General features: G+C 55.5%; 2 protein-coding genes across 4 annotated transcripts; both read left to right on the top strand.

The window, feature by feature from the left end:
* The first annotated feature begins 4988 nt into the window (after positions 1-4988).
* On the top strand, positions 4989-14075 carry PPM1J (protein phosphatase, Mg2+/Mn2+ dependent 1J). The gene is made up of 10 exons (XM_058856136.1): positions 4989-5341; positions 6599-6725; positions 7175-7498; positions 7959-8071; positions 9676-9760; positions 11293-11411; positions 11588-11651; positions 11834-11941; positions 12083-12234; positions 12490-14075. Exons 1-10 carry the CDS (start codon positions 5076-5078, stop codon positions 12635-12637), a joined length of 1506 nt encoding a protein of 501 aa, XP_058712119.1. The 5' UTR covers positions 4989-5075; the 3' UTR covers positions 12638-14075.
* Positions 14076-16765: 2690 nt separating this feature from the next.
* On the top strand, positions 16766-25723 carry RHOC (ras homolog family member C). Of its 3 annotated transcripts, none has more exons than XM_058856138.1 (6): positions 16766-16883; positions 18110-18376; positions 23834-23991; positions 24231-24351; positions 24660-24790; positions 24926-25723. In XM_058856138.1, the coding sequence occupies exons 2-6, from the start codon at positions 18355-18357 to the stop codon at positions 25097-25099; spliced, it is 606 nt and encodes a 201-aa protein (XP_058712121.1). In that variant the 5' UTR covers positions 16766-16883; positions 18110-18354; the 3' UTR covers positions 25100-25723. The 3 variants fall into 3 exon arrangements, with proteins under 3 accessions (XP_058712121.1, XP_058712122.1, XP_058712123.1); XM_058856139.1 differs by having other exon boundaries at positions 18110-18182; XM_058856140.1 differs by lacking the exon at positions 18110-18376 and having other exon boundaries at positions 16863-16883.
* Positions 25724-25788: the final 65 nt, after the last annotated feature.

A 25788-nucleotide genomic window follows, 5' to 3' on the forward strand; every position in this document is an offset into this window, starting at 1 on the left:
CGGAGGGTTGCTGAATGGTGTGGGGATGAACAGACAGACATGGAACCACTCCTGCAGCCCTCTTCTCCGCAAAACGTGAGCCTGTCTTTGGTGTCAAACCACCAAAATTCAGCTTCCCTGGAACTGAAATAGCTTCACCAGCCTGGATCGTGCTCTGCAGGAGACTCTCCCTGACACAGGGGATTCCAGCACCTGGCACCACAACACCAACCCGGGCCAGTTCTTTTCCCAAGGCAGTTCCAGGCTAGTCCAAAAAACTTCTTCTGGTGCCCTCAGGACACAGCTTGCATGGCTCCTCTAACATCAGGCAGCAACAGGCTTTAAAATACCAACAAAGAGCAAAAGCAAAGGTTCAGTTTTCACAATTGTTGCCAGGAATTAGACCTGCAACGTCAGCACAGCTGAGATGAAAGGTTGAAGCTACGTGCACTCATTTTCGTTGTTTTGCTTAAACCTATTTGCACATTGACGAAAGCCTTTGGTTTCTGAAGACAGCTCTCTGGTTTCTCCTGGACCTTCCACTTCACCGCTCAGCTGGAAGTGTGAAATAATTTCCAAGACCAAGTTGAGTTACAGGTGAACAGCAGCTGTTCAGACAAATCACATGTGGGCAGTCTGCAAATTTCCCAGCCATTTGCTTTCCAAGGGGTCCCAAAGCCTTTGTGCATCCCCCCCTCCCTTCCCCAGAAACCACCGAGTCCCAGCCAAGTGCCAGGTTGGGACCCTGGCGGCCTCCCCAGGGCACCAGACAGATGGCAAGGCAGATGCCCTGAGGTGACCCACCAGCTCCTGGGGGGACCCACAACCCCCAAAATGCACACAGGTATCCAGGGGAGAGTACCCCACCTCCAGACCAGAATAGGTTACTTTGCTATTTCGTTCTAGAAAACTGAGTTCCTTTTCCCCCTTTACAGAGTCAATATTGCCGTATGTTAAATTTCAATTAGTTAGACTTAGTTACTCAAAAGAAAGAAGAAAAGCTCTATAAGAACCCCAGTAATAAGATATTAAGGAAATACAAGCATCTCATTCTTCAGATCAGAGGGCTTTAATAATAATGACAAAAAAAGCCAGTATGAAACTAGATTAAATCTGCTGTTTATATTCATCAGGCAATTTGATTGAGAGCCTGCCAATGCAGGTCTCTAGTGCTGTGCTAAGTAAATACAAACATACTACTTTCAGATCACAAAGTTTTAGTGGAATGATCAAGAGCAAATGAAATCAAAGCTGTTTTCCACACCAGACAAATTCCAATTAAATTAGGCCAGATTATTCAATAAGGAAGCCTACAAAACTCCAGCTCTTTATTGATGTAATGATACAGAAATATAAACTTGTTGCTTTCCAGATCACAGCGTTTAAATGCAGGGGAGGAATTAAGACTTCAGTAAAACTGGTTTAGTTTCAATTCTGGTGAAAGTGAACACAGTTTTCCTTATCATCATCATCCTGACCTCTTACTGAGTGTCCAGCAGCAGCCTTCAGCCTTGCTCTCTTCCCTCAAGGAGCCCAGTACTTTACTGGATGAGGGGACCCAAGTTTTCAGTATCCATAACAAGCCAAGTTTGGAAAGGAACTGGCCAAGAAAACCCCAGCAACATTTCCTGATGTATCCTTAGTGATAAATCCTGCTCCCATGTAAGAAATCTGTCCCATGCCTGGAATCCTTCTCTACCTTCCAGGTGAGCAAACAGCTTTTTTTTTTCCTTTCCAGGAAGAAAACTCCTGGATTTGGGCTTGGGGTACAAGAAAGGTTAGGGACAAATAGTTATGCAAAGGCAGATGGGCGTGTCAGAAGACTTCAAATGCTCAGTGCAATCAACTTACCTGCAGCTGCTAATAGGCAGAAGGGTACAAATTATTTTATTAAAGCTGGAAAAAGCAGAACTCCTGACATTTTATTCCTGAGGAAGATTTATCACACCCTATTTTCAGTGGATCACTGAATTAAGATTCAAGTTTATTTATCCCTTTCATCTGAGGAGGTCCCAGTGCCTCCAGGCTGTCTCAGCACTGAATACCCACGTCGGAGGATTTTGTTCCCTTTTCAGAAGGTTTTGCTGACAATAGGGAATTTCAGTGCAGATTCCCAGCCTGTCAAAACAGCAGTCCAGGGAGAGGATCTCTGGGAGGCCTGGGCACTGCTGCAAGAGCAGGGAGAACTCTCGCTTCCTGCATCATCTGGAATGTCGGTCTGAGCTTCCAAATTGAAAAATAAGTTCCCCAAAGGTTCCATAAATTCCAGTGAGTGTTATTGTTATACATTTTTTCTTCTTCTTCTGTATTTCTACTGTCAGGTAATATTAAATGAGACCAGGAGGCTCCTGAAGACTTTGAGAGCAGAATTGCTAATGAAGATCCCTTGGGAGATGTGAAAATGGTATGGAAGATTTTGAAGCAGCAGAGGGGGGAAAGCCAAGTGACCCAAGGAGGTTAATGTGCCTCCTTCCCCCCTCCCTTTTGCAGAACGGAGAGGAAAGGGTAAAACCCTCTGGGAATCTGCACCAAATCCAGGTCATCTGCTCTGCAAAACACTGATGTATTCACCTGCAGAGAGGTCACAGACATACCCAGAGCAGCAACGCTCCAAAGGCTTCTCTGCACTCCAGCAGAAACAGGCAGGGAATAAAGATGTGTGGTTGCAATCAAATTATCCATTCAAGGAAATAACAATAAATGCTGAACTTCCCAATTACGGGACACACAAACCTTGGAAACCATTAAGAACCGCTTCTTCTGCTGATGAATTATCCAGAGTGCACAGAGCTATTTGCTGAGCTTCACTGTATTATGCTAATTATAAATTAATATATTACTCATTACACAGGCTCAGGCTCTACAGTCAACTAATGCACTGCTGCAAAGAGCCTGTTTTCAAACATCCTCTGGTACTTTTATGATCTAGATGTTTAATTTACTTCTGTTCTGGCTTAAATGCCACCAACATGTCATTCTTTCACAAAGAAATATCCCTGGCTCCATGCTACCTCCACTGGGGCTCAGCAACACAGATGAAAGATGAAACTTAGAAAGGCTTTTTCAATGCTAAGCAGTTGCATGAAAATTTAACTAAAATAGCGTAATTTAAGACTAATTCCTATGTCACTACTTTGTAAATGGTTTATCATGGCATCATGCCTGAGTGCTTCACCTGCAGCTGTGCCCCTGGAAGGTCAGCACCTGACACCCCATGCTCAGGGAGGGACACTTTGGGTGAGATGAGGAGACAGGGAAAGCATGAGCAACCCAGGCAAGACTCCCAGAGGGATGGGAAGGGTGAAGGACAGAGCTGCTGGTATCCAAAGTGGCTGTTTACTGGCGCTGGCCTCCACTGCACTCTTAGTCTGACTCAGTCTACAGCATCTGCATCCCCGGGCCTTGTGCCAGGCATCCTTGTGAAGAAGAACATCAGTCTCAAAGATAAGGAGAAAACTTCACATGTATTTGTCTGGCAGGATGAATAGGAGGAAATGGAGCCCTCTTTCTTGGAAAACAGTCTTCAGCACCGCATTGTTTCATGGAGCATTCCTGCAGGAACATGTTTATTTGTCAGACCATTCTTTCCATGCCGTGCTCAACATAATGGAAATAAATACAGCAGGGTCACAGAAGTCAGTCTGGAAACTGCCAATTCCTTCTTTCCAAGGAAAGCATCCTGGTGACTCAGCAGTATGGAGCAGTCCCACAGTGGGGAGACACATTCCCTGGAGAATCCAGTGATTTTCAGCCTTAATAACACAATGGTATTGCGCTCAGAATACCTCAGAGCACCCCATGTGTGACCAGCAGCTGGACAGGGATGCTGTGAGGGGAAGAGAGGACCCGTGAATGCTGGAGAGGAACTAGAGGGGTGCTTGCCTCAGGCTGGAAGGGTTGGTTTGGAAGGGACCTTAAAGATCACCTAGTTCCAGCTGCCCACAACAGGCAGGGATGCTGCCCACTAGACCAGGTCCTGAAGGGTACTGAAAGAGCTTTAAAGTGCACTTAAGACCTTAAATCTTGGGATTAGCAGGTGGGAATATAAGTACCATGGAGTCATTTCTGTACAGTTTGAAGACCTCTGGCTGAAGATGGCTAAAGACTGGAGGGCTTCTCAGTGCTGCTTCTGCTTGAAACTTACAATGCAAAAGCCCCGTGGTGACAGGAGTAAGTGGTTGCTCTGTGAAACTGAGGCACTGGGGCACACAAATTTCAAGAAACAGCCTCAATTTTCCTTTACAGTAGGCAAGTACTGTGGTTTTGAATTTTTTTTTTTTTTTTTTTTTTTTTTTTTTTTTTTTTTTGCAGGGGGGGGTCAGGCTGTTTTGGTGCTTACGCTGGCGACTCTTCCCCTCCCAGCCAGGGAGGATGTGTTATACTGGATCAGCTAAATCCGCATCCTGCTCACGCTGGAGCGCAGCATCCTGGGTGAAAGGGAGGGAGAGGCTCGGCTTTCAGCCCTCTCACGATCCGTCCCTGCTCCTCCGCAGCCTGCTGGTTATTAATAGCCCGGAATGGCCGCGCGTGGGCTGACGAGCGCGACAGGGGTGACAAAGCTCCTGGCGCTGGACGGGGATGCTGTCCCGGGTAGGCGGCTCTGCTGGAGGCTTGGGACGATCCAGTTAGGAAAGTCATCTGTCGGCAAAATGCGTGGACAGGGCGAGCCTGTCCCCCCGCAGCCCCACCTCCAGCGGGGAAAAGACTTTCCCAGAGCATTTGCTGCGCCGGGACGGCTCGTATTTCCCGGGGCTCCCGGCGAGGCGCCGCGTCCCTCCCCGCGAGAGCCCGACCTCCACCCGGCCGCGGGATACGGGCGGGGTTCATCACCCGGGAGGGCTCGTTCTCCCCGGGAGGGCTCGTTCTCCGCCGGCCGCGGGATTCCGGCGGGCGATGCGCGTACGAGCTGCGGTGCTGAGCTGCCGCGCCTGCTTCCCCTCCCTCCCCCTCGCACCGCGGCGGGGCGGGAGGCGGGGCGGGGCGGGCTCGGCTCGGCTCGGTTTGGCTCGGTTTGGCTCCGCTCGGCTCGGTTTGGCTCGGTTTGGCTCCGCTCGGCTCGGTTTGGCTCGGTTTGGCTCCGCTCGGCCGAGCTGGGGATGCTGCTGCGGGTGCGCGCCGCCGTGGCGCAGCTGGCGGCGGGGCTGGGCACGCAGCCCCCCGCAGAACCCCGGGGCGGCGGGGCCGGAGCCGGGGCCGGGGCCGGGGCCGGGGCCGGTCGGGGGCCGCCAGCCGCGTTCTGCCGGCCGGCCTTCCTGCAGCTGACTCCCGAGGAGCTGCGCCGCGCCGACGACCACACGGGGCGGGCGGTGCAGAGCCCCCGCGACGGCCGCCGCCGCCTGCCCTGGAGCACGGGATACGCGGAGTGAGCGGGGCCGGGAGCGGGGCCGCGGTTTGCAGCCTGGGGAGGGCACGATGGCACCGCTCGGCACCGGAGCGGGGACCTCGGGGACGAAAGTGGGTCGCGGCGGGCGGGGAGCTGCGTCTGTCCCTTTTCCAGCCGCAGCAGCGAGGAGCGGGCGCTGCGGATGCTCGTGATGGGAGAGCATCAGCGAGGGCTGCGCTCTTACCGACCCCGAAGGGTTTAGGCTCTTCGGTCCGTTTTGTTTTCTGCGCTTTCTGCACAACACCCGCTGTGACCGATGGGTACCGAGGGCGGAGGAGCTGCGGCGCCTTTGGCAGGACTCGGGGGGAGCAGGGAGCCGGGGCTTTCCTGGGAGTGACACTGCTTGAGACTTCCCCTTCAAGGACCTGATTGTCTTCTTCTTTCACTAGCTGCGAGTTTCAGCCCTAACTGAAAGCGGACGGGAAGATCAGACTTTGGAGGCTTTTGCTGCTTAGTGCTGTCAGCTCACTCCCGCATTCCTTCCTCGAGCTGATCTTCCCGATATCCTAGAGAGCTTTATGAGATGTTGATTTACCCCTGGAGATCGTGGGGTAGGAGTACCCAGAGTGAGAAAAATCCCCTTTTTTGGTGTCCCAAGAGTTCTTTCTGCAAACCACTTGGAAAGTCTGCTCAAAGAAAAATCACCCTGCTGTGTTTACAGCTTCTTCCTATAAGCAGGTTCTGCAATCTAGACCTGAAATCTGCTGTGTCAGCACAGGCTGGGAAAAATCAGTGTGAATCTTTTTGCAAAAGTTCTACTGGTTTCATCATCATCACCTTCTCCTCTCCTTCCCTGAGCCCCCTGCTCCCCACAAGAGGTTATGGCACATGGGTGAGGCTGTGATTCTCCCTGTGTCCCAGGCATGCATATTTAAGACTGATGCAGGTTTTGGGACAATTTTTCTGCCTGGGGCAGTGCTAGAGACCTTCAGCAAACCCGGTTTGTTTCTGGTCACCTCCCTTGGAAGGCACATGGGCAACTGCTCCCCCCTGGACCCTGCTGTGGGTGGGATTCAGTGTTGCTCCTGGCCCCAGATCAACCCACACAACTGGTCTGGGACACCTGGGACAGGACAGGGCAGGAGCACTTGTGCAGGGCATCCCTGGGGACATCCCTGGGGACTTGGGGACATGAGTGGAGGGTTGGGGGTGGGAGGAGGAGGTGCTGCAGGATGCCAGTTACTGGAACACGATATGTGAAAGAAAGGGCCTTTACACCTGTTTTCCTTCTGGCAGGGTGATAAATGCAGGGAAGAGCCAGCACAATGAGGACCAGGCATGCTGTGAGGTGGTGTTTGTGGAGCAGAGGCCCAGCCCAAGGGGCCGGCTGCCATCCAGGGAAGGCAGCGGGGAGCTGGATGGGGTGAGAGCTGTGGTGGTTCACAACAGGGCATGAGACGGGACACATGGCAATGTGTGCACACTGCAGGTTCCCTCGGTTTGTGGCCCTTCACTCTGCCTGCTCCTACCACCCTCCATCCCCACGTGACTACACCAGGGCTGGCTGGCCCAGGGCGACCAGTGGCCCACGTGCCCTGGTGGGCTGCAGAGGTGGCTGCTGGCTGTGCTGGCGCCGTGGTGCCTCCCCTTTGGAGGCTGCTGGAGGCACGAGGTGTCTGATGCAGGGCTGGGCTTCAGTCAGGGATCAGCCGTGTCCAGACACCCTCGGTCAGCTGCCCACAGTGTTCCTGCCTGCACTGAGACCTGTGAGACTTGTGTCGCTGTCCTCAGCCAGTGACCCCAGCTACTCTGAATTCCCCATCCCATCTGCTTCCTTGCAAACTCATTTAACCTTCCCTCTTCTCCCTGCAGGGCAAGAAAGGTTTTTATTTCCACTACTGGGCCTTGTTCGATGGTCATGCGGGCAGCGGTGCTGCCGTCATGGCATCCCAGAGGCTCCACCTGCACATCTGTGAGCAGCTCCGGGACCTCGTGGAGATCCTGCAGGACCCCTCCCCACCTCCCATCTGCCTCCCGCACGGTGCAAAGACCGGTCCTGCAGATCCAAACCACATGTCCTATACGGAGGACTGTGGGGAGGTCCCAAACGATGCTGCGCCACGGTTTCACCTGGAGAAAGCAGTGTCCCACGAGAGCCTGGTGATCGGTGCCATTGAGAATGCCTTTAAGCACATGGTGAGGATCCCCTGCCTGTGGGATCATCCAGGGCATCCCCTGGGAGCATCTCTTTGCCGGCTGTGTCTGACCCCACTGGCAAAAGGCAGCTCTGCAGTAAGGAGGGGACTGCAGGGAGGGCTCCAAGCATAATGATCTCAGGGAGGGCTCTGTAATGCTCCACATTTTGAGCTTTCAGAATGCACAGGCTTTGAGCTCCAGGCCTGTGTGGGTGCAGAAAGCTTCATTGCACTTTTTTCCAGGAGGCCCACCTGCTCCCCTCCTGTCTTCCTCTCTCCTGCCTGTCCCACTGCCCCAGTGACGCCACATCCCTGGCTGCCCCATGCGACCCCTGGCCTTCCAAGCCCTACAGCCAGGCCCTGGCTGGTCACTGCTCCCCACCTGGAGCTGAGGTGCTGCTGGTGCAGCCAGGTGCTATTTGGGGCTGCCCACCTACCCTGTAGCCTCTCTGTCTCCCCAGGACGACCAGATCGAGCGGGAGCGAGCATCCCAGCACCTGGCCGGGGGGTGCTGCGCCCTCGCTGCCATCTACCTCATGGGCAAGTTCTACGTGGCCAACGCTGGTGACAGCAGGTACAGCCCCACAGGACAGCCCTCACCTTTTGCTCAGTGACTGGGGACACCCCAGTAGAGTGGGGTGGTGCCAGAAGGATGGCTGGTGAGGAGCCCAGCTCCATCCCTCTCTAGGGGAGGGTGAAGGTGGCAGAACTGGGCAGAGTCATCCCCTGCCTGCTTCACGCCCCAGGGACAATGTACCCTGCTGTGATCTCTGCGGTTGCCAGGTGCACAAATAGGGCTGTAGAATTGCCTCCCAAAATCTGGGATGTGGTCCCTTTCTTTTTAAAAACATCCTCTCTGCTACCCAGACGGCTCTGGATCACACCCTGGCCCCTGCTGCTGGCACTGGCCTGGGCTGCAGGTTGGAGAGTGAAAACTGTGCTCAGGAAAGCTTTCAAAATATGCAATAAGTCATTTAGAGTCCACTTTATAGCAGTGACCTGTCTCAGGAGAACGACACAAATCTTTGTGCAGGTAAGTGCAGTGGAAGCTCTTATGGCAATTGTAATTGCCATATGTATTTCCAGAGGTGGGCTACTGGAACTGCACCCCTGTGGGCCCACACCTCCAAGCAATGGCAGAAGGGCAGGTCCACCTTACACTAAAGGTGACACTGCAGGTGAAGCTGGTTTGAACTGCTCTATATTTATCATTGGATCAAAGAATGCTTTAGGTAGGAAAGGACCTTAAAGCTCATTTTGGTCCACCCCTTGCCATTTACAGACACCTTCCACTAGACCTGTCTGACCTGGCCTTGAACATTTCTGAGAATGGGGCAGCTACAGTTGCTCTGGGTTACTAGAGGTCTACTGCAGGTTACCTTGTCCTCAGCAATGTCAGACCAGCTAATGCAGGCTCTGGTCAATGTTTTGAGGCTGGATGTGCTTCCAGCTCTGGGACAAAGAGGGAGATCCCTCATACCTCTGCTTTTGGGCGCAGGTCCCCCTCCATGGCAGCAGCGGCCAGGCACCAGCCATGCAGGATGTCAGCGTGCACAGGTCCTGAGGCTGGAACTGTGCCTCTGGGTAACAGTCTGTGTTACCTTCTCAGGTATCAGACACTTCCAGAGATGAGCTCAGCCTGGCCTTAAATCTTTGGAGGCAACTCACATCCACCAGTGCTGTAGATCCTTGGGCCTACCATGACATCCAGAAACATCTCATAATCAGAACTTTATGTGTTTTTGAGACATTTAACTGTAAGAGCAGCCCCAGCAGCCAGTGGTAGTGCTGGTGTGGGATGGGCATGTACACCTGTGTCTTGCTGTAGGCAATTTCTGCTCCTGCTGTGTGCAGCTCCTCTCTAAAGGAGGGTGCCCCACCTTTGTGCTGCTCCTTTTCTAACCATATCCTGTTCATTGATTTGCTCTGCTTCATTCTCCTCTGCCCCATGCTTCTCTCCCATCTCCCTCCCTTCCTGCCCCTCTCCTGCACAGGCAGGAGGGATGCCATGCGCTGCCCGGGGGACACTGAATCCAGCCCCCACCTCGGGCTGGGAAAAGGGTGGGCAGCAGAGGGAAAGGGTTGCACCACTCCTGGGAATAAGCTCTGGAAAGCCAGGCTCAGCTCCTCCGCCAAGTCTTCTTCTCTCTAATCTCATCCTTCCATGTTTCATTGCAGGGCCATTATCATCCGTAATGGGGAAATCATTCCAATGTCCAGGGAGTTTACTCCAGAGACAGAAAGGCAGAGGCTGCAGTTTTTAGTAAGAAAGACCTTTCTTCTAACCTCCTTCCTGCTGAAACACCTCCGGGCGTCTTCCCAGTCCCCTGTGCTGCCTGTTGGGCTGCTGCCATGGTGGGGTTCTGGACTCAAGGGCAGCCCCATGGCTGGGACCTGCTGTTGGCACTTGTCCATCCCAGACTGCTCCCTGGGACAGGAAGAGGCACTGGGATGCAGGGAGCTGGCATGGGGATGTCTTGTGGCTGGCAGAGGCCTGGTTTGCTGTGGGCTCAGTGTCAGGGTCTGTGACTGCAAGCCTGGCACAAACAGGACATGGAGAGGCCAGGCTTTTGGCATGGGGCTGGATTGCTACATTTGCATGGAGCCAGTTTTGGTCTATCTTGCCCTGTTGCTGTCCAGGGAACAAGAAGCATCCCTTGCCTGGGCTGCTGTGACCTGGAGGAGCAAGGCTCTGCTCCCTCTGTGCACCCTGCTCCTTTTCACTGTCAGAGGAGCTGCAGTGCTCCTGCTGAGTCCTAGTTTCTTCCCTGGCTGCTCTCTGGAGAGTCAGAGTTGATGTGTGCCAACGGGTTTCTGTCCTTCGCCCTGAAAGCTCCCTGTCCCTCTCTTGGATGAACCCCCGGTGCCACTCAGAGAGACTCTTTAAGGTTATAAAAACCTCTCTGAGAGCAGCACAAGGGAGGAGTTTGTGTTGGAGAAGGTCTTGGTGGATGAAATTTCCTGGCTTGCAATGTACTTGGAAAAACACTGAGGTGTTTTCTCTTGAATCTATTTTTGAATGACCGAGAGGAGGAAGCTGCTGTGATCAGAATCCTTCCAGCTGGCTGCGAGGGGCAAGGTGCAGGCTGGGGACAGGCACACGCTGCTCTGCCACGTGAAGCTGTGGTCAGGGCTCCCCCAGAGTGGGCTGGGAGTCTCCATGCCTCTGCACCAACCCCCTGCCACTCCATCTTCCCAAGGGATCTCCTCTTCTCTCCCTGCTTTTCTTTCCCCTTTGGCATTTTCCAACACTCCCTGCTCCCAGTTTCCTGGACACTGTTCTCCATGAGAGCTTGGGGCTGCCCTGGGAAGGGCCCTGTGCTGCTGCTCATCCCTTGTCAGGGTCACAGCTGGGACACTGTTTCAGAAAAGACCTATCACTCTTTTCCTTGGGTGAGTGTCATGCCCTGCGCTGAGCCTGGGACCCTGAGAGGTTTGCAGCTATGACTCCTTCTGGGTAAATTCCAGCTTCTCCTGGAATTTGCTGGGGTTTGATTGTTTGATCCCTTTCAGAGATCTTTATTTCCCAAAACTCTTTATGCAAAAGCTTCACCTTCTTGCTGAGTGCTGCATGGCTGTCCTCAGCTCCAGTTTCCCCTCTGGCTTAGCACAGGTGGGTGGTTTGAAGCTGCTTTGCCAGCACCCATTCAAGTGGCTCAAGAGCGGCCGATGTTATCCTACCACAGAATGTTGTAGCCAAAGTCACAGTGGATGGTGGATCCTGATCTGGGCAGGGCTGGGTCCACAGAGCCCACTCTCCCAGCCCTGTGGCTGTGCTGACCCTTCTTCCTGCAGGCATTGCTAAGGCCCGAGCTGCTGGGGAAGGAGTTCACCCATCTGGAGTTCCCCCGCAGGATCCAGCCCAAGGAGCTGGGGAAGAAGATGCTCTACAGGGACCAGAACATGAATGGCTGGTAACCCCCAACCCGCTGGTGGCACTGGGGTCCTGCTCTGGTGGCTGCTCATCTCTGGCATCCCATCGCACGGGGCAGGGGGCTCTGGCACTCTGGGTACCCAGGTCCCAAGTGGTCAGTGGAGGTGCTGGAAGCCTTCACCTACTGACATCTTGTCTCTGGCTTATTTTAACCAGGGCTTACAAAAAGATAGAAGAAGATGACCTGAAGTTCCCACTTATCTTTGGGGAAGGCAAAAAGGTAAAGTACTGAAGAAGCAGAAGTGTGGCTGAGGTTGTTCCCTGCCTGCTCTCACTATTTTGGGGGATTTCAGCCCCTTTTTGGTGGGGGAATTTTGGTGGGGAATTTGACCAATTCTCAGCTGGGAATGGAGCTAGAGATAAAGCTGCTTAAAATTCTCTTTTGATTTCCCCATTCTTCAGGCTCGGATGATGGCCACAATTGGGGTCACGAGAGGCCTGGGAGATCACGACCTCAAGGTGTTCAGCTCCAACATCCACATCAAGCCTTTCCTGTCCTGCTTCCCAGAGGTAAGCCTGGCTGCCGGTCGCTTCCACCCAGGGGTTCCTGCAATGGCCAGAGCCACTTGGCAGGACCAGATCCCTGAGTGCAGCAGGAGCCTCCTCTGCCTCTCTGCCTCTCACCCTTGCATCTTTCCCTGTCGCCTCCAGGTCAGGGTTTATGACCTCACACAGTATGAGCACTGCCCTGATGATGTTCTGGTGCTGGGCACTGATGGGCTCTGGGATGTCACCAATGACAAGGAGGTGGCTGGTGTGGTGATGGAGGTGCTGACGAGCTACGAGCCCAACGACCCGTGCAGGTGAGCTGCCAGCGGGCAGGGAGATGGGCATGTTGTGCACTCCACTGCCTGCCCTTGGCCTGGCTCCTCAGAGCAGTGGTGTGGCCACGCATCCCTCTGGGCTCCACAGTGTGCATTGTTCCCCTGGATGTGCATATCTGAGCCTGGCACTCTCCAAGGGACCATTTCCTGCACCTCTAGCTTCTCTCTCCTTGCCAGGATGCTGCATCAGCAGGTTTGGGGTCACTGCTGAGCTGTGCTCTCCTGTGCCTCCAGGTACACCATGGTGGCCCAGGAGCTGGTGGTGCGGTCACGAGGGGTGCTGAAGGAGCGGGGCTGGCGGCTGGCCAACGACAAACTGGGCTCTGGTGATGACATCTCTGTTTTTGTAATCCCCCTGGGTGGTCCTGGCAACTACACGTGATGCTGAATGAGCCTGGGGCAGCAGGGCTCACCTTGCCTGGATGGAGATGATTCTTGATGCTGCCTCAGGGCCACTCCTCCTCTAAGCACTTGTTTTTTGAGCCAGCTGAAAGAAGAGTAAGAAACCTGGAGCCTCAGTCTGTGCTCCTGTCCAGAGCATCCCCCTCCACCTGCTTGCATCCCACTCCCAGGTGGAGACAGAGAGGCCTTGGATAGAGAGTGAATGCTGGGGTTGAGGGGTGTTTTTATGCTGCTACTTTCTCAATGCTGTGAAAAGCTTGAAGGCTCCTTGGTTCCTCAGCATGTCCTTTGCCTCTTGCCATGGCTGTGCTGACTGTGTGACAGCCTGGGAGCTGCTGGGGCACTCACACCTACTGCAGTCACCCCCTGTCTCCTGCCCTGTGATACTTTGGCCAGTGACACTGAAGCTGCTGCTGGACCTGGGGCTCAGATGGGATTAAATTAATGGGAGCAAAGTCCCATGGGTAGCTGGGCAATACTCAGTCTGGCACAAGTTCATTTGTGACCCCACATAGCCATCCCAGCCTTGTGATCCCAATTTTCAGCCCCTCACACCTCGATTCTGTCATGGACCTTGTCTCAGTCTCCAGTCTGGGAGACTGGAGCAGTGACCAAGCTCTGCCATGCACCCAGAGCCCTGAGGAGGGATAAGCCATTGCGCTGGCACTGGCTGTGCCACAGGTTCCACCCCCATCCTCTCAGGCCTTGGATCACTGCAGTACTTCTGGAGCCAATTATTTATTAACTGGAGAGCTGAGCTGGAAAGTTTCTAAATCCTTTCTTGGTGTGGGGAGTCTATGAATGTATGTCTATATTTTGGAGTGGTTCTGAGTTAGCAGCCTCACACAGAGCAGCCCTATTCAGGTGAGCTTAACGGCTTAACTGCACTGGATCTGCTTAGCCCAGAGCTCGGAACCCACAGTAAAAGCAGCTTGGTGTGACTGGGGCAGGGAAAGACAGCTCCTGTGTTTTCCTTAATGATCTCAGAAGTGGTGCAGAGGGGAACTGGAGCAGTTGATCTCTGCACAGGATTTTTGCATCACACACGTCTCTGACCTGCAGCATCCATTTCCACTCTGCAGTGTTGCATCCTCCTAAAGTGCGAGGGATTGTCTCATTCTGGCAGTGTGGGGATGGGAAGAGCTGGGCCACGGTCCCTTGTTTGGGAAAGGTTCCATGGCACCAGTAGTTTGTGTCCTGTCACTGGGTGCAGCCAGCTCTTGTCAAGTGTCACCTCTGGTGAATGTTGTTTGTCTCCTGTAACCAGTGAGATGTAAATAAACTGGGTGCACATAATGGAAGGAGAAGGTTATGCACGAGATTTGAACCTGTTGGCATCCACGCTGAAGGGAGCAGGAAGTGGTGCTGGGGCCGGGAGCCTGTCCTTGTGTAACTGTGTGTTTAAATAAAGATTCTGCCACTCGCAGTCCTACTTCAAAGTCTTTCTTTGCAGAGCTCCTGCAAAGAAGACTTACTGAAAAGCCAATTAGCTCTGATTAATTTATGTAGGCAGGCAAACAGGCCTGCGCAGAGCCACGTGAGCTGCTGTCCATCTGCCCTTGGCACTGGTCAGAGCCCATGGAGTATCCATCCAGCACCCGTGGGGATGGGAACCACTGGTGTGCTGCCTGGGGGTCTTGGATCCCTGGCTCTGGCTGAGAGGCAGCAGCAATGGCCAGTCTGGTCAAGGAACAGGAACGTTACACACAGAATGGAAGGGAGGAAAGGCTTATGGTTTTCCTGTCTGTGGGGGAGGGAGTGGGGCAGGCTGTGGCTCCAAGGAATCTGCCTGTCTCTCTTTGGGAGTTCAGGCATTCAAACAGCAGCTACCTCTTCCTCAAGGGTGGGCTGTCTGCTGGAAGCATCCCTGCTGTCTCACATCCCTCTGATGGCCATCTGGTACCCCTGGTGCTCCTGATGCTCTCTTCACACTTGTTTGCACAGCCCTGTTCCCCTGGCACATTCCTTTTCATGCTGGTGGCTCTGCTTTTCCAGGTCACTGCCCGGCTGTTGGATAAGGCAAGGAGGCAGAGGCTGCTGCATTTAAAGTTTCCTCTGTGGTTCCCTTTATTACTAAGGAAGCATTTCCTTTGGAACCAACTCCTGGCCTGGGGCTTGATAAATTAAGAAAAATTGTCTGCAAGCCCTTAAAATAGCAGCGGTTTATGAGCCTGGGCCCGGGCCAGGCTCCTGGGGCTGCCTTTCCCTGGCTGAGGGACAGGAGCTCTGCCCTGCAGCTGGATGTCATGGGGGGAGCAGCCGCCGGGTCCTCCCGCCCACGGTGGGTGCGGGGAGCCGGAGCCCCACCACCGGCACCGGGGTCACCTTAATGCAGGACACAACACGCCGCAGGCCCCCTGTGCCAGCCCCTGTGCCAGATCCCCTGTGCCAGCCCCCTGTGCCAGCCCCTGTGCCAGATCCCCTGTGCCAGCCCCCTGTGCCAGCCCCCTGTCCCAGATCCCCTGTGCCAGATCCCCTGTGCCAGCCCCTGTGCCAGATCCCCTGTGCCAGATCCCCTGTGCCAGATCCCCTGTGCCAGCCCCCTGTGCCAGATCCCCTGTGCCAGCCCCCTGTGCCAGCCCCTGTGCCAGATCCCCTGTGCCAGATCCCCTGTGCCAGCCCCTGTGCCAGATCCCCTGTGCCAGCCCCCTGTGCCAGATCCCCTGTGCCAGATCCCCTGTGCCAGATCCCCTGTGCCAGCCCCCTGTGCCAGCCCGTGCCAGATCCCCTGTGCCAGCCCCCTGTGCCAGCCCCCTGTCCCAGATCCCCTGTGCCAGATCCCCTGTGCCAGCCCCTGTGCCAGATCCCCTGTGCCAGATCCCCTGTGCCAGATCCCCTGTGCCAGCCCCCTGTGCCAGATCCCCTGTGCCAGCCCCCTGTGCCAGCCCCTGTGCCAGATCCCCTGTGCCAGATCCCCTGTGCCAGCCTCTGTGCCAGATCCCCTGTGCCAGATCCCCTGTGCCAGATCCCCTGTGCCAGCCCCCTGTGCCAGCCCCCTGTGCCAGATCCCCTGTGCCAGATCCCCTGTGCCAGATCCCCTGTGCCAGCCCCCTGTGCCAGCCCCCTGTGCCAGATCCCCTGTGCCAGCCCCCTGTGCCAGATCCCCTGTGCCAGATCCCCTGTGCCAGCCCCCTGTGCCAGATCCCCTGTGCCAGCCCCCTATGCCAGATCCCCTGGAGGGACCCCGGGAGGAAGCACATGTCTGTCAGGTGGGGCGTTCCTTGCTGCTGGTCTCACCTGGCACGGGGCGTTGGGGCCGCAGCTCAGCCCCTGCCGAGGGGGTCGCCCCCTCCCCACCCGGCCTCGGGAGCCTGAACGCGTAGAACGCCCTCGGGACCCCGCGGGGGAACAGCGACGGTACCGGGTGACCCGGAGCCGGGCGGGGGCAGCGCTGGAAGGGGCTCTGCTCAGCTCGGTACGGCTAATCACGGCTCGGCTCGGCTCGGTACAGCCCATCACGGCTCGGCTCGGCACATCCCATCACGGCACGGCACAGCCCCGCACGGCACGGCTCGGGTAGGGCAGACTCGGGTAAAAACCTCGAGTAGACCCGACTCGGGTAAAAAACTCGAGTAGACCCGACTCGGGTAACAACCTCGAGTAGACCCGACTCGGGTAAAAACTCGAGTAGACCCGACTCGGGTAAAAACCTCGAGTAGGGTCGGGTCGGGTCGGGTCTGCTCGGCCCCGCCCGGCCCCGCCCGGCCCCGCACGGCCCCGCGTTCCCGTTCTGCCCCCGGTACAGCCCCGCACGGCTCGGTACAGCCCATCACGGTACGGCCCCGCGTTCCCGCTCCGCCCCCGGCACGGCTCCGCTCGGGGCGGTACAGCCCATCACGGCTCGGTACAGCCCATCACGGCTCGGTACAGCCCATCACGGTACAGCCCATCACGGCTCGGTACAGCCCATCACGGTACAGCCCATCACGGCTCGGTACAGCCCATCACGGTACAGCCCATCACGGCTCGGTACAGCCCATCACGGCTCGGTACAGCCCATCACGGCTCGGTACAGCCCATCACGGTACAGCCCATCACGGCTCGGTACAGCCCATCACGGCTCGGTACAGCCCATCACGGTACAGCCCATCACGGCTCGGTACAGCCCATCACGGCTCGGTACAGCCCATCACGGTACGGCCCCGCTCGGGGCGGTGCCCGGAGCCGCGCGGCGGGGCCGGGACGGAGCTGGAGGAGGGAGCGGGACGGGGCAGAGGCCGAGAGAGGTACGGGGTCCGGGGGAGCCGAGCGGAGCGGGGACAGCCGAGCCGAGGAGGGGGGATACTGGTGGGGAGAGGGGCCAGAGCTGGGATCTGGGGGAACTGAGGTCTGGGTTAGTGGTTGTGGTGGGGTCTAAGTTACTGGTGGAGTCCGGAGAAACAGGGCTTCGTGGTTACTGCTGGGGCTTGGGGGAACTGGGGTCAGGGTTTCCTTGTCGGGTTTGGAGGGACTGAGATCTGGGTTCCTAATGGGGTGTGGGGTTACTGGTTCTGGTCAGGTATGGGCTCAAAGGTGGGGTTACTGGGGTGTGGGGTCAGTGCAAGGGTGGGGGAATGGGGCATAGGGTGGGTGGCCCAGCCGGGCTGCTGGGTGGGGTGCAGTGGGACAGGGTGGGGTGGACGTGCCTGGGGTGGAGGTCCCTGGGTGTAGTGAGGGTGGGTGAGCTGCACTTTAGTTGATGCAGGTTGTCATCCCTTGAGGGTGGCCCTGGGCTGTGGGTCCCAAGTTGCCTGGTCTCCCAGGCAGTGTCTGACCTGGGATGGGAGCCTGAGGGCTGCTGCCCCATCCCACATCCATCCCCACAGCTCCCGCTCCAGCAGTGTCCCCATGTACAGCCTTGCTTATGGAGTGGCCGCTCTGTGTTTTCTTCAGAAAAAGGAAAAAAAGTTCCCTTTCTTTACTGCTGAGCTCATTCTTAAACATTTATATTAGGGGGGTTTGCGGGGAGGGGAAATAATTGTGTAATGTCTTAGGAGCAGGGGAGCATTCCAAAAGCATGACTGCGTGGCCTTTTCCAGCACTAGCAGTCTGGCAGCCAAGTCTCTCAGTGGCCGCCAACCTCCCTAAACCCAGCCCCAGCCTTCCAGCCCCCCCGGGAGAGCGGGACTGTGATCCCTGGCTTGCATCTGCGTGGAGTGGGCTGGGAGCAGGGGCTTGGCTGAGCCCCCTCAAGCTAATATCCCTGGGAAAGTGTTCCAGTCGGGAAACTGGACACTAGAGGCAGTGGTTTGGCTGGCTGCGTATCATGGGGACCAGTTGCATTTTGTTTCTATTTTGTCAAGTGCTTTTGGTGTCCAAACAGTTTCAGTTTATGTCCAGCTCCTCCTCCTCAGCTCAGGTAGACACTGCATGAGATTTTATGGACTTCTGCTTGCATCCAGGTTCCTGACAGCTACAGCTTCTCCAGGGAAATATGTAAGTGAAAATAAGCCAAGTCACTATCTTCCTGCAGGTTATCAGGAGCGTTTAACCAGGCTCACCTCCTGACTTGCTGTTTGCACTGGAGAGGCGCACTGACATGAAAAGTAAGGAATTGTATTAGCAAATATTGATCGGCGCTGGGGCAGGCAGGCGTTGCACAAGTACAGGCATCTGCTGAGATTGTGGCATGTTGTTTGGAGCTTTCAACAAGACATTTGCGCTACCGTGAGGCTGGGAAGGCTGTCACTACTGCAGGAGGTAAAATAAGAACATGGCATGATGTCCTTTGGAAAAGGAGGTAAGGGCAGGCAGCTTTTCCCACAATGCTCAAACACTTGTGGTTTGACCTTTGTTTAGGCTTTTAAATTCTTCTGTTCCAAGTCCCTTTCTCTGTTTTGCTTGTGGATGTTTTTTGGGGGATTTAGCAATGAAAATGAGCCACCGTGGACACTTTGCTCCAGGTCTAGGTCTGGGAAGTTGCCCTTTTCCACTGGAGTGTGTGTTAAGCCCAGCCTGCCTGGTTGTGCACAAATATCTCCAAAAACATGGGAAAGGTCTAAACTTGTGCACTGGGTTGAGCTCCTACTTTGACAATGCCTTGTCATTTGGATATAGCAGGTCTGGAGGTCTGAGGAAGGTTTCAGGCAGCTCTCAGTGGTAAATACAGACATTTTCCTTGGTCTTTGCTTCTGGCAGCAGAGGGATGGCAGGTGAGCCAGGAGCAGTGGGCAGTGGTGGTGCGGGTGGGCGTGGGTCAACCCTGGGTGTCAGTGAGGGCTGCTGGCCAGGGCTGAGGGCTGCTCTGTGCTGCACAAACTGCACAGCTGGGCCAGCCTAGGGGCTGGATCAGCATGAAATTACAGGTGCTGCTTTGCCAAAGCCAGCGCCACTTGGATGGTCTTGCTGCAATCCCAAGCTCTGCCCTGCCCTTTGTATTTCCCCTCAGCACAGCTGTTTGCTTCCAGCCCTTTTTGGAAATGTTTTCTGCCATTCAGCCTTAATGATTCCATGGTTCTGTAGTAAGAGTCCCTCCGGTGCTTGCAACAGTGGCTGAGACACTTGTCCTGTACAACCTTGGCCATGGCTTAGGTATGTCAGCAAATGAAATTCCCCTCAGTGGATATCCCTGTGGGGTTTAATTTGGAAGTTTCCTTACTTTATCATTGTACCAGTGAGTCCAAACTGCTAAAACTATTTCTGTAATGGAACTGCCCCACAGCACTGGGGGTATCCCTGTGGGCAGTGTCCCTGCCAAGGGGCTGGTCCCAGCACAGCTCTTTGCCCCCCCAGCCCTGCCCAGACTCAGAGCTGTGCCTCTGGCCAGGGCTGTGATCCCTGGTGTGACTGGTCTGACTGGGGTGGGGCCGTCAGCAGTGCTTGGAAATTTCTGCTTTGGAGCAAAACCCCTCTGTTACCTCTAGGAAGTTGAGTCTGGCCAAGGAGGTTCATTGAAAGATTCCTGCCCCTGGTTGGAGTCCTTCAAAGCACTGACATCTTTGTCTGCTGTTCCTGAGTCCCCATAGCAGACACTGGATGATGGACACATCCTGCTGCTGGAGGAATTCCCCATATCCTGCTCAGCAGGAACTTCACATTTTGAGGCACAAAGCTGGGAGAGACCAGCAACACTAGGGCTGCCCTGGAGCCTGGCTGGTTTTATGGTGATTTTATGGTGATAGCTTTAGAATAGTTGCTTGGAAAGTAGAACAGAGCAATCTGGGGTCATGTTGCAGCTTTGTGGTGAGCTGAAGGAATGCCTGCTCAGGATTTGGCGGGTGCTGGCAGTGCTGGCACAGATTAAACCCACAGCCAGCCCCGTGTGGGCCCAGCCTGCCTGCAGCAGCAGGTGCAGGGATGGGCACAGGAGCCCTGAGGGGGTTGGCAGTGGGAAGTGCTGGCACACAGTGGCTGTTCCCTTTTGTTATCTCCATGGATGAGCAGGAGGCATCTCCAGCAGGGCCCTGCAAGTGCTGCTCACACCCCAGAGCTGCCAGTTTGGATTGCCAGTGTGGGCTGGGCAGTGTTGGCTGTAATTTTGGGTGGTTGGCACTTGGCAGAGTTTAAATCTCAATTTATATGTCTGTTGTGAATGACTGTGTGCTTTTAATGATTTGGCCTGATGGCAGTTGTAGAAAAGCTGTCTTCAGATTATCATAGAATCCCAAAATGGTTTGGGTTGGAAGGGACCTTGAAACTCATCTTGTTCCACCCCCTGCCCTGGGCAGGGACACCTTCTGCTCTCCCAGGTTGCTCCAAGCTCTGTCCAGCCTGGCCTTGGACACTTCCAAAGATGGGGCAGCCACAGCTTCTCTGGGCAGCTTTTGCCAGGGCCTCACCATCCTCTCAGGGAAGTATTTCTTCTGGAAGGGGCTCTGAGGTCTCCCCAGAGCCTTCTCTTCTCCAGCTGAACACCCCCAGGTCTCCCAGGCTGGCTCCAGAGCAGAGGGACTCTGGCTTCATGGTCTTGCTGCAGCAGCTCTGTGTTTTCCCTGTGCTGGAAGCCCAGGGCTGGAGGCAGCTCTGCAGGTGGGGTCTCACCTGAGTGGGGCAGGGAATCCCCCCCTCATCTGCTGCCCACGCTGGAGGATCAGCCCTGCACACCCGGGCATTTCTGGGCTGCCAGTGAACACTACTGTGTCATATTGAGCTTTTTATCACCAGCACCCCCACGTCCTTCCTCTCAGGACTGCTCTCTCTTAATTCTTCAGCATTTGTATTTGGGATTGCCCTGTTTGTCTCCATGAAATCGTCTTCATGTTTTCCACTTTTTATCTGCTCATAATCTGGTGACAGTGCAAAGACCTTTGCATCAGAATCCTCATCCCAGGGACTGGCCTCATCCTGCTGAGCAACAGAGCATCCACTGGCAAAGCAGCTCATCTCTCCTAGAGCAGAGAGCTGCCGGCATCGGTGCTGTGCCAGCTGCTGGGTCCAGGGCATGGATGGGGGCACCCAGCTGACCCCTGAGGCTCCCACCTCTTCCAGCCTCCTTGCCCTGCTCGCCTTTGCACACCAGCTCTGGATTAGTAATGGGCTATTTCTGGATGGCTCTCCTGAGTAATGGAATGAGTTGTGCTGAGAGTTTGGGTGGGGACAGTGCCTCTGCCCTCTGAGTCACCGCTCAGCATCACGCTGGACTTGGGAGCTGCTGGGGCCTGGAGCCAGCCCAGGTCAGGGAGGACACTGGAGGCCGTGGGAAGGAGCTCGGGGTGCTCTGTGCTCGGTCTGGGGCATTGCTGTCCCCCTGGCAGGGTGGTGTGTAGGCAGGAGCAATGTCTGCAGGCTGGGCATGAGCAGATCCTGGTCCATCCTTTTGGGTTTGTGTCCTTGGGTATCTGCTGCTCCTCACAATGCAGATGTTCTCATCTATGTGGTGCTGTGGGTTAGATATTGGCACGGCCCAGACTGCCTTTCTTCTTGGAGATACGGAATCACAAGGTGTATCATGTTTTGCTGTGGGCAATGAAGCTTTGTGTCCAAGTAAACAGGCTTTTTTCTCCCTAAGCCCTTCTTTTTCTGTGCTGTGGACATGCTGCTGGAGAGGGGACGAGCCTTTGGTCAGACAAGAAGGATGGTTTGCAACAAGGGTTGGATTTGTGCATCTTGGAGGTCTTTTCCAGCCTTAATGATTCTGTGGCACTGTGGGTTTGCCTGGCCCAGCTGGGACAGGCAGCAGCAGCAGGACATGAGGAATAGGGACAGCAGCTGTTTCCCACTCCATGCTCAGCACTTGCCTCCCTAAAAAGTGCCCCTGATCCCTAAAAGGGACCCTTTGGAGTACCTTTTTTTCTTTTTCTCTGACTTCAGTGTTGCACAAATGTGCTCACCTTCCTGTAGACATGCTGCTCCACTGGGATGCGTGCCTGACACCAAGGATCTCAGCTGGGGAACTTCACATCCTCCCGGATGCAGCCCTTGATTGTCACTCTTCTTATCTTACAAGTGTCAGCTTTCTATTTTTATTAACAGCTCCAGAGCACTCAGCAGCCGTGAACCATTCCTGCCTCAGCTTGTGAACCAAAATGCTTGGAACCTACAAAGATCCATGACTAAGCAGGGTCTGGTCTGGGGATGGGTGAAGACTCCCTCTCTTTTGCCCAAACCATTGTGCAGTTTGATTTGTGAAACGTCTGCGGGGTTTGTGTGACAGGGGTGCCCTGCCAGGCACGTCGATGAGACGAGTAGGTCTGCAGCCTGCCTTTGGAATGTGAATCAGCCATTCAGGCTCATTTCTTAATCCTTCCCTTGCAGCTAATTATGATGCAGCCAGACTCTTGTTTTACCCTTTTCCTCCCTTTTCTGTTGGCACAGGACTCACCCTGTGGTGGGATCACTGGGGCAGGGACAGATTCCTGGCTTTTGTTAAGTCTCAGTATAAGTGCCCTGGCAAAAGGCCAGATTTGTGATATTCTGGCCTTCCCAAGGTGATCCCAGTAATCCTGGAGTGATCCCAGCATGATCCACTCCCACTGCTCACAGCTCAGTGTGTCAAGATTGATGTGTGTGTTCTTCCCACAGGGTTATTTCCTGTGACCCTTCCCCAGGCTCCCAGCATGAGTGGCTCCTTCCCATCCTGCTGCCTGGGCACTGGCTTTGGAGAGGGATAGGGCTGAGGGGGAAAGCATGGAACATCCCTGCCTTCATAGATGTTTCCTGGTCCCCTGTAATTTCCCCCAGAGCAGTATGAATTTTCAGGGATCAAAGCCTGATATGTCAGCCTGCATCATTCCCAGGATCTCTGCAGGGACAGGGAGCTGGTGATGTGCTGAAGGCACGTAAGGAGTGGGTCAGGCTCTTTGGACTGGGAATCTGGGGATGGAAAAGAGATTTTGGTCACAAGGTTGGGGAGGAATGTGATCCCACTCTGGCTGATTTTCTCATGCCTCATTCAGATGCTGTGCCAGGCATTTTGTAGCATTGTCCTGGCCAGTTCCCAGGCTCAGCTATAAACCCCTTTTGAAAGTGAGGGATGCAAAGGCATAGTTTTCCTTGCAGAACTGCATCCTTTTCCCCTGGGGCAGAAGGCCTCCTGCTTTTGTTGTGGGCTTTCAGCTCTGTTTGCTGAGTGATGACTGGCAGCTTCTCCTGCTGCCACTGCCAGCGTTGGCTCTCTTGGTTCCATGGCAAAGGCTCTTTTTTCAGACAGGCTGGGATGGGGCCAGCCAGGTGCCAGGTGCCAGTCACAGAGGTCCTGCTTGCCCAGACCTCCAAGAGCTTGGCTTGGCGTGTTCCAGCTGCTGATCAGATTATTTGGGGTCTGGTGAGCGTGCTGCGGTGAAACCCGGAGCACAGTTTCTGCCCTGAAGAATTTATAATTTAAAATAAACCCAGCATGTGCATGGGTTTATTTTAAATAAACTGAGGTTGTCTAAAATCCTATCTGGGTGATTGCACAGCAAAGCCAGGGAGAGTTGGATATCTGGGGAAGGCACTCCCATGAGGTCCCTGCATGTGGCCACCAGCACTACCCACATCTGGGACAGTTCTCCCAGCCACAGTAGCAGTGCTGGGTGTAAAAGGTTCCAGTCAGACCAGTTCTTGTGGTGCCCATGAGCTGGTGTTTGTGGTAGCTGGAGAGTGTCTGCAAAGGGCTGGGGGAGCCTTTGTCCTGTCTATCACTGGCTACTCACAGCAGGATGTGCCCCAGGTGCTCGTGTCTGCTGTCTCCCAGGCTGTTGTGCACAGGAATTTGGGGGCCCAAGGGCATGAACTGCCCATGCTACTCTGTCCTGCTCACCTGCTCGTGTCCCCACAGCGATGGCAGCCATCAGGAAGAAGCTGGTGATCGTGGGAGACGGTGCCTGCGGAAAGACGTGTCTGCTGATCGTGTTCAGCAAGGACCAGTTCCCCGAGGTGTACGTGCCCACCGTGTTTGAGAACTACATTGCTGACATCGAGGTGGATGGGAAGCAGGTGAGGGTCACTGCCATTCCCAGCCCCTTGCTGTGTGTCTGTGCTGGCAGTGCCACTGCCCAGTGCTGTTCTAGGATTGCTCTGTGTGCTCGGAGGCACCTGCAGCCCCACGGCTCCCGCATTTCCAGGTCACACTGAACCTGCCCCGCTTTGAGGAAGAGCACAGCTATACCTGAGGAAGATAAATCTGTCACTCCTGGCCTGCAGAGCCACTGAGCCATGTCCTTCTCCCTTCTCAGGTTGAGCTGGCCCTGTGGGACACGGCAGGACAGGAGGACTATGACAGGCTGCGGCCCCTCTCATACCCCGACACAGACGTAATCCTCATGTGCTTTTCCATTGACAGCCCGGACAGCCTCGGTAGGGACCGGGGGTTGAGGGGGGACCTGGGGCTCCCACAGGACTCGGTGCTGCTACTGAACCCCCTGGGGTCTGGGAAGCCCCCGTGCTGCCCCCTGAGGATGCCAGAGCCTTCCCTTCATCCCCTGACTTTGTGTGCACTTGAGGAAATGCTGGGAACTTGCTGACTGGGCAGAGGTGGTGGGAGAGGAGGATGCTGTGAGGGAGCTCTCCCTGCTCCAGTAGGAAAAGCTTGGGGCTGGTTTCTGTGAGGAGGCTGTGGGGTATCAGCCCTTCAGCTCCTAAGATTCCACGTGTGCTTGTTGTAGAGAACATCCCTGAGAAGTGGACGCCAGAGGTGAAGCACTTCTGCCCCAATGTGCCCATCATCCTGGTGGGGAACAAGAAGGACCTGCGGAACGACGAGCACACGCGGCGGGAGCTGGCCAAGATGAAGCAGGTGAGGACAGCCCTGGGTCCCCCAGCCAGCAAGGCACCTCTGCCCACACCAGATCCCGTCGGGAGGGGCTGGATGCCCCAAGGGCAGTTGCTGTTGTTGGCAATGTTTCCAAACGCTGTTTTTACTGCTTCCTAGGAGCCGGTGAAGCCGGAGGAGGGGAGGGACATGGCCAACAGGATCAATGCCTTTGGCTACCTTGAGTGCTCGGCCAAGACGAAGGAAGGGGTGCGGGAGGTGTTTGAGATGGCCACCCGTGCTGGCCTGCAGGTCCGGAAGAACAAGAAGCGCAGAGGCTGCCCGCTGCTGTGAGCGGCCCCAGCTGGCACCGGCACCCGGCTGCCCTGCCCTGCCCTGCCCTGCCCGGGGAGGGGGTGCTGGCAGACAGCCCACGCAGCACCTCGTGCTGCCACTACGTGCCCTGAACCCTTTGCACCGGAGCTGCCACCCACGCCCGCAGGGTGTCCCTGTGACATTCCGGGGCCAGGAGGGGCCAGTGCCTTCAGTACCTGCTGTTCTCCGTGGGCCGGGCGTTTGTTGCTCCCCGTGTCGCCCTGGTTTGTGCTGAGCTCCCTGGTTTTGCCTTTCCCACGGGCATTGCTGTGGTGTTGCTCTCCTTCCCCAGCTCGGGGCAGGTGCCACAGAAGCAGGAGGTGCCAGTCACAGCTCCCGTGTGGGCTGTGCCAAGCCCTTGGTGTGCTTTGCCTGCTCTCCTTGGCTGTGCAGGCAGCACACAGCAGTGTTACAGACTTGCCTGGGCAGCTTTAGCCCTGTCTGTGAGCAGTGCTGGGCTCAGCTGCTGCCAGGAGCTCTGCTCCCGGGACGTGTGCCCAGCTCTGCCGGTATCGCCTTCGAGTCTGCCTCGGTCGTGGACTTGGCAGCAGTAAACAGAGCTGCATAACTGGGAGAATAAATGCAAACCAGTATTTTAGTAATGGTAACTTTGCTTGTGTGGTGTTCTTCTGGCTCTCCTTTGTGCCCCTCGCTGCTCCAGGCTCCTT

The sequence above is a fragment of the Poecile atricapillus genome, chromosome 23, assembly GCF_030490865.1.
Source record: "Poecile atricapillus isolate bPoeAtr1 chromosome 23, bPoeAtr1.hap1, whole genome shotgun sequence".
NCBI lineage: Eukaryota > Metazoa > Chordata > Aves > Passeriformes > Paridae > Poecile > Poecile atricapillus.

What these genes read in the sequence shown, in the direction of transcription:
- PPM1J (XM_058856136.1), top strand. Translation starts at nt 5,076, where the DNA reads ATGCTGCTGCGGGTGCGCGCCGCCGTGGCGCAGCTGGCGGCGGGGCTG. An exon ending in TGGAGCACGGGATACGCGGA is followed by an intron (nt 5,342 to 6,598) that starts GTGAGCGGGGCC and finishes TCCTTCTGGCAG; the next exon opens with GGTGATAAATGCAGGGAAGA. An exon ending in GGCAGAGGCTGCAGTTTTTA is followed by an intron (nt 9,761 to 11,292) that starts GTAAGAAAGACC and finishes TTCTTCCTGCAG; the next exon opens with GCATTGCTAAGGCCCGAGCT.
- RHOC (XM_058856138.1), top strand. Translation starts at nt 18,355, where the DNA reads ATGATGTCCTTTGGAAAAGGAG. An exon ending in TGACAGCCCGGACAGCCTCG is followed by an intron (nt 24,352 to 24,659) that starts GTAGGGACCGGG and finishes TGCTTGTTGTAG; the next exon opens with AGAACATCCCTGAGAAGTGG. An exon ending in AGCTGGCCAAGATGAAGCAG is followed by an intron (nt 24,791 to 24,925) that starts GTGAGGACAGCC and finishes ACTGCTTCCTAG; the next exon opens with GAGCCGGTGAAGCCGGAGGA.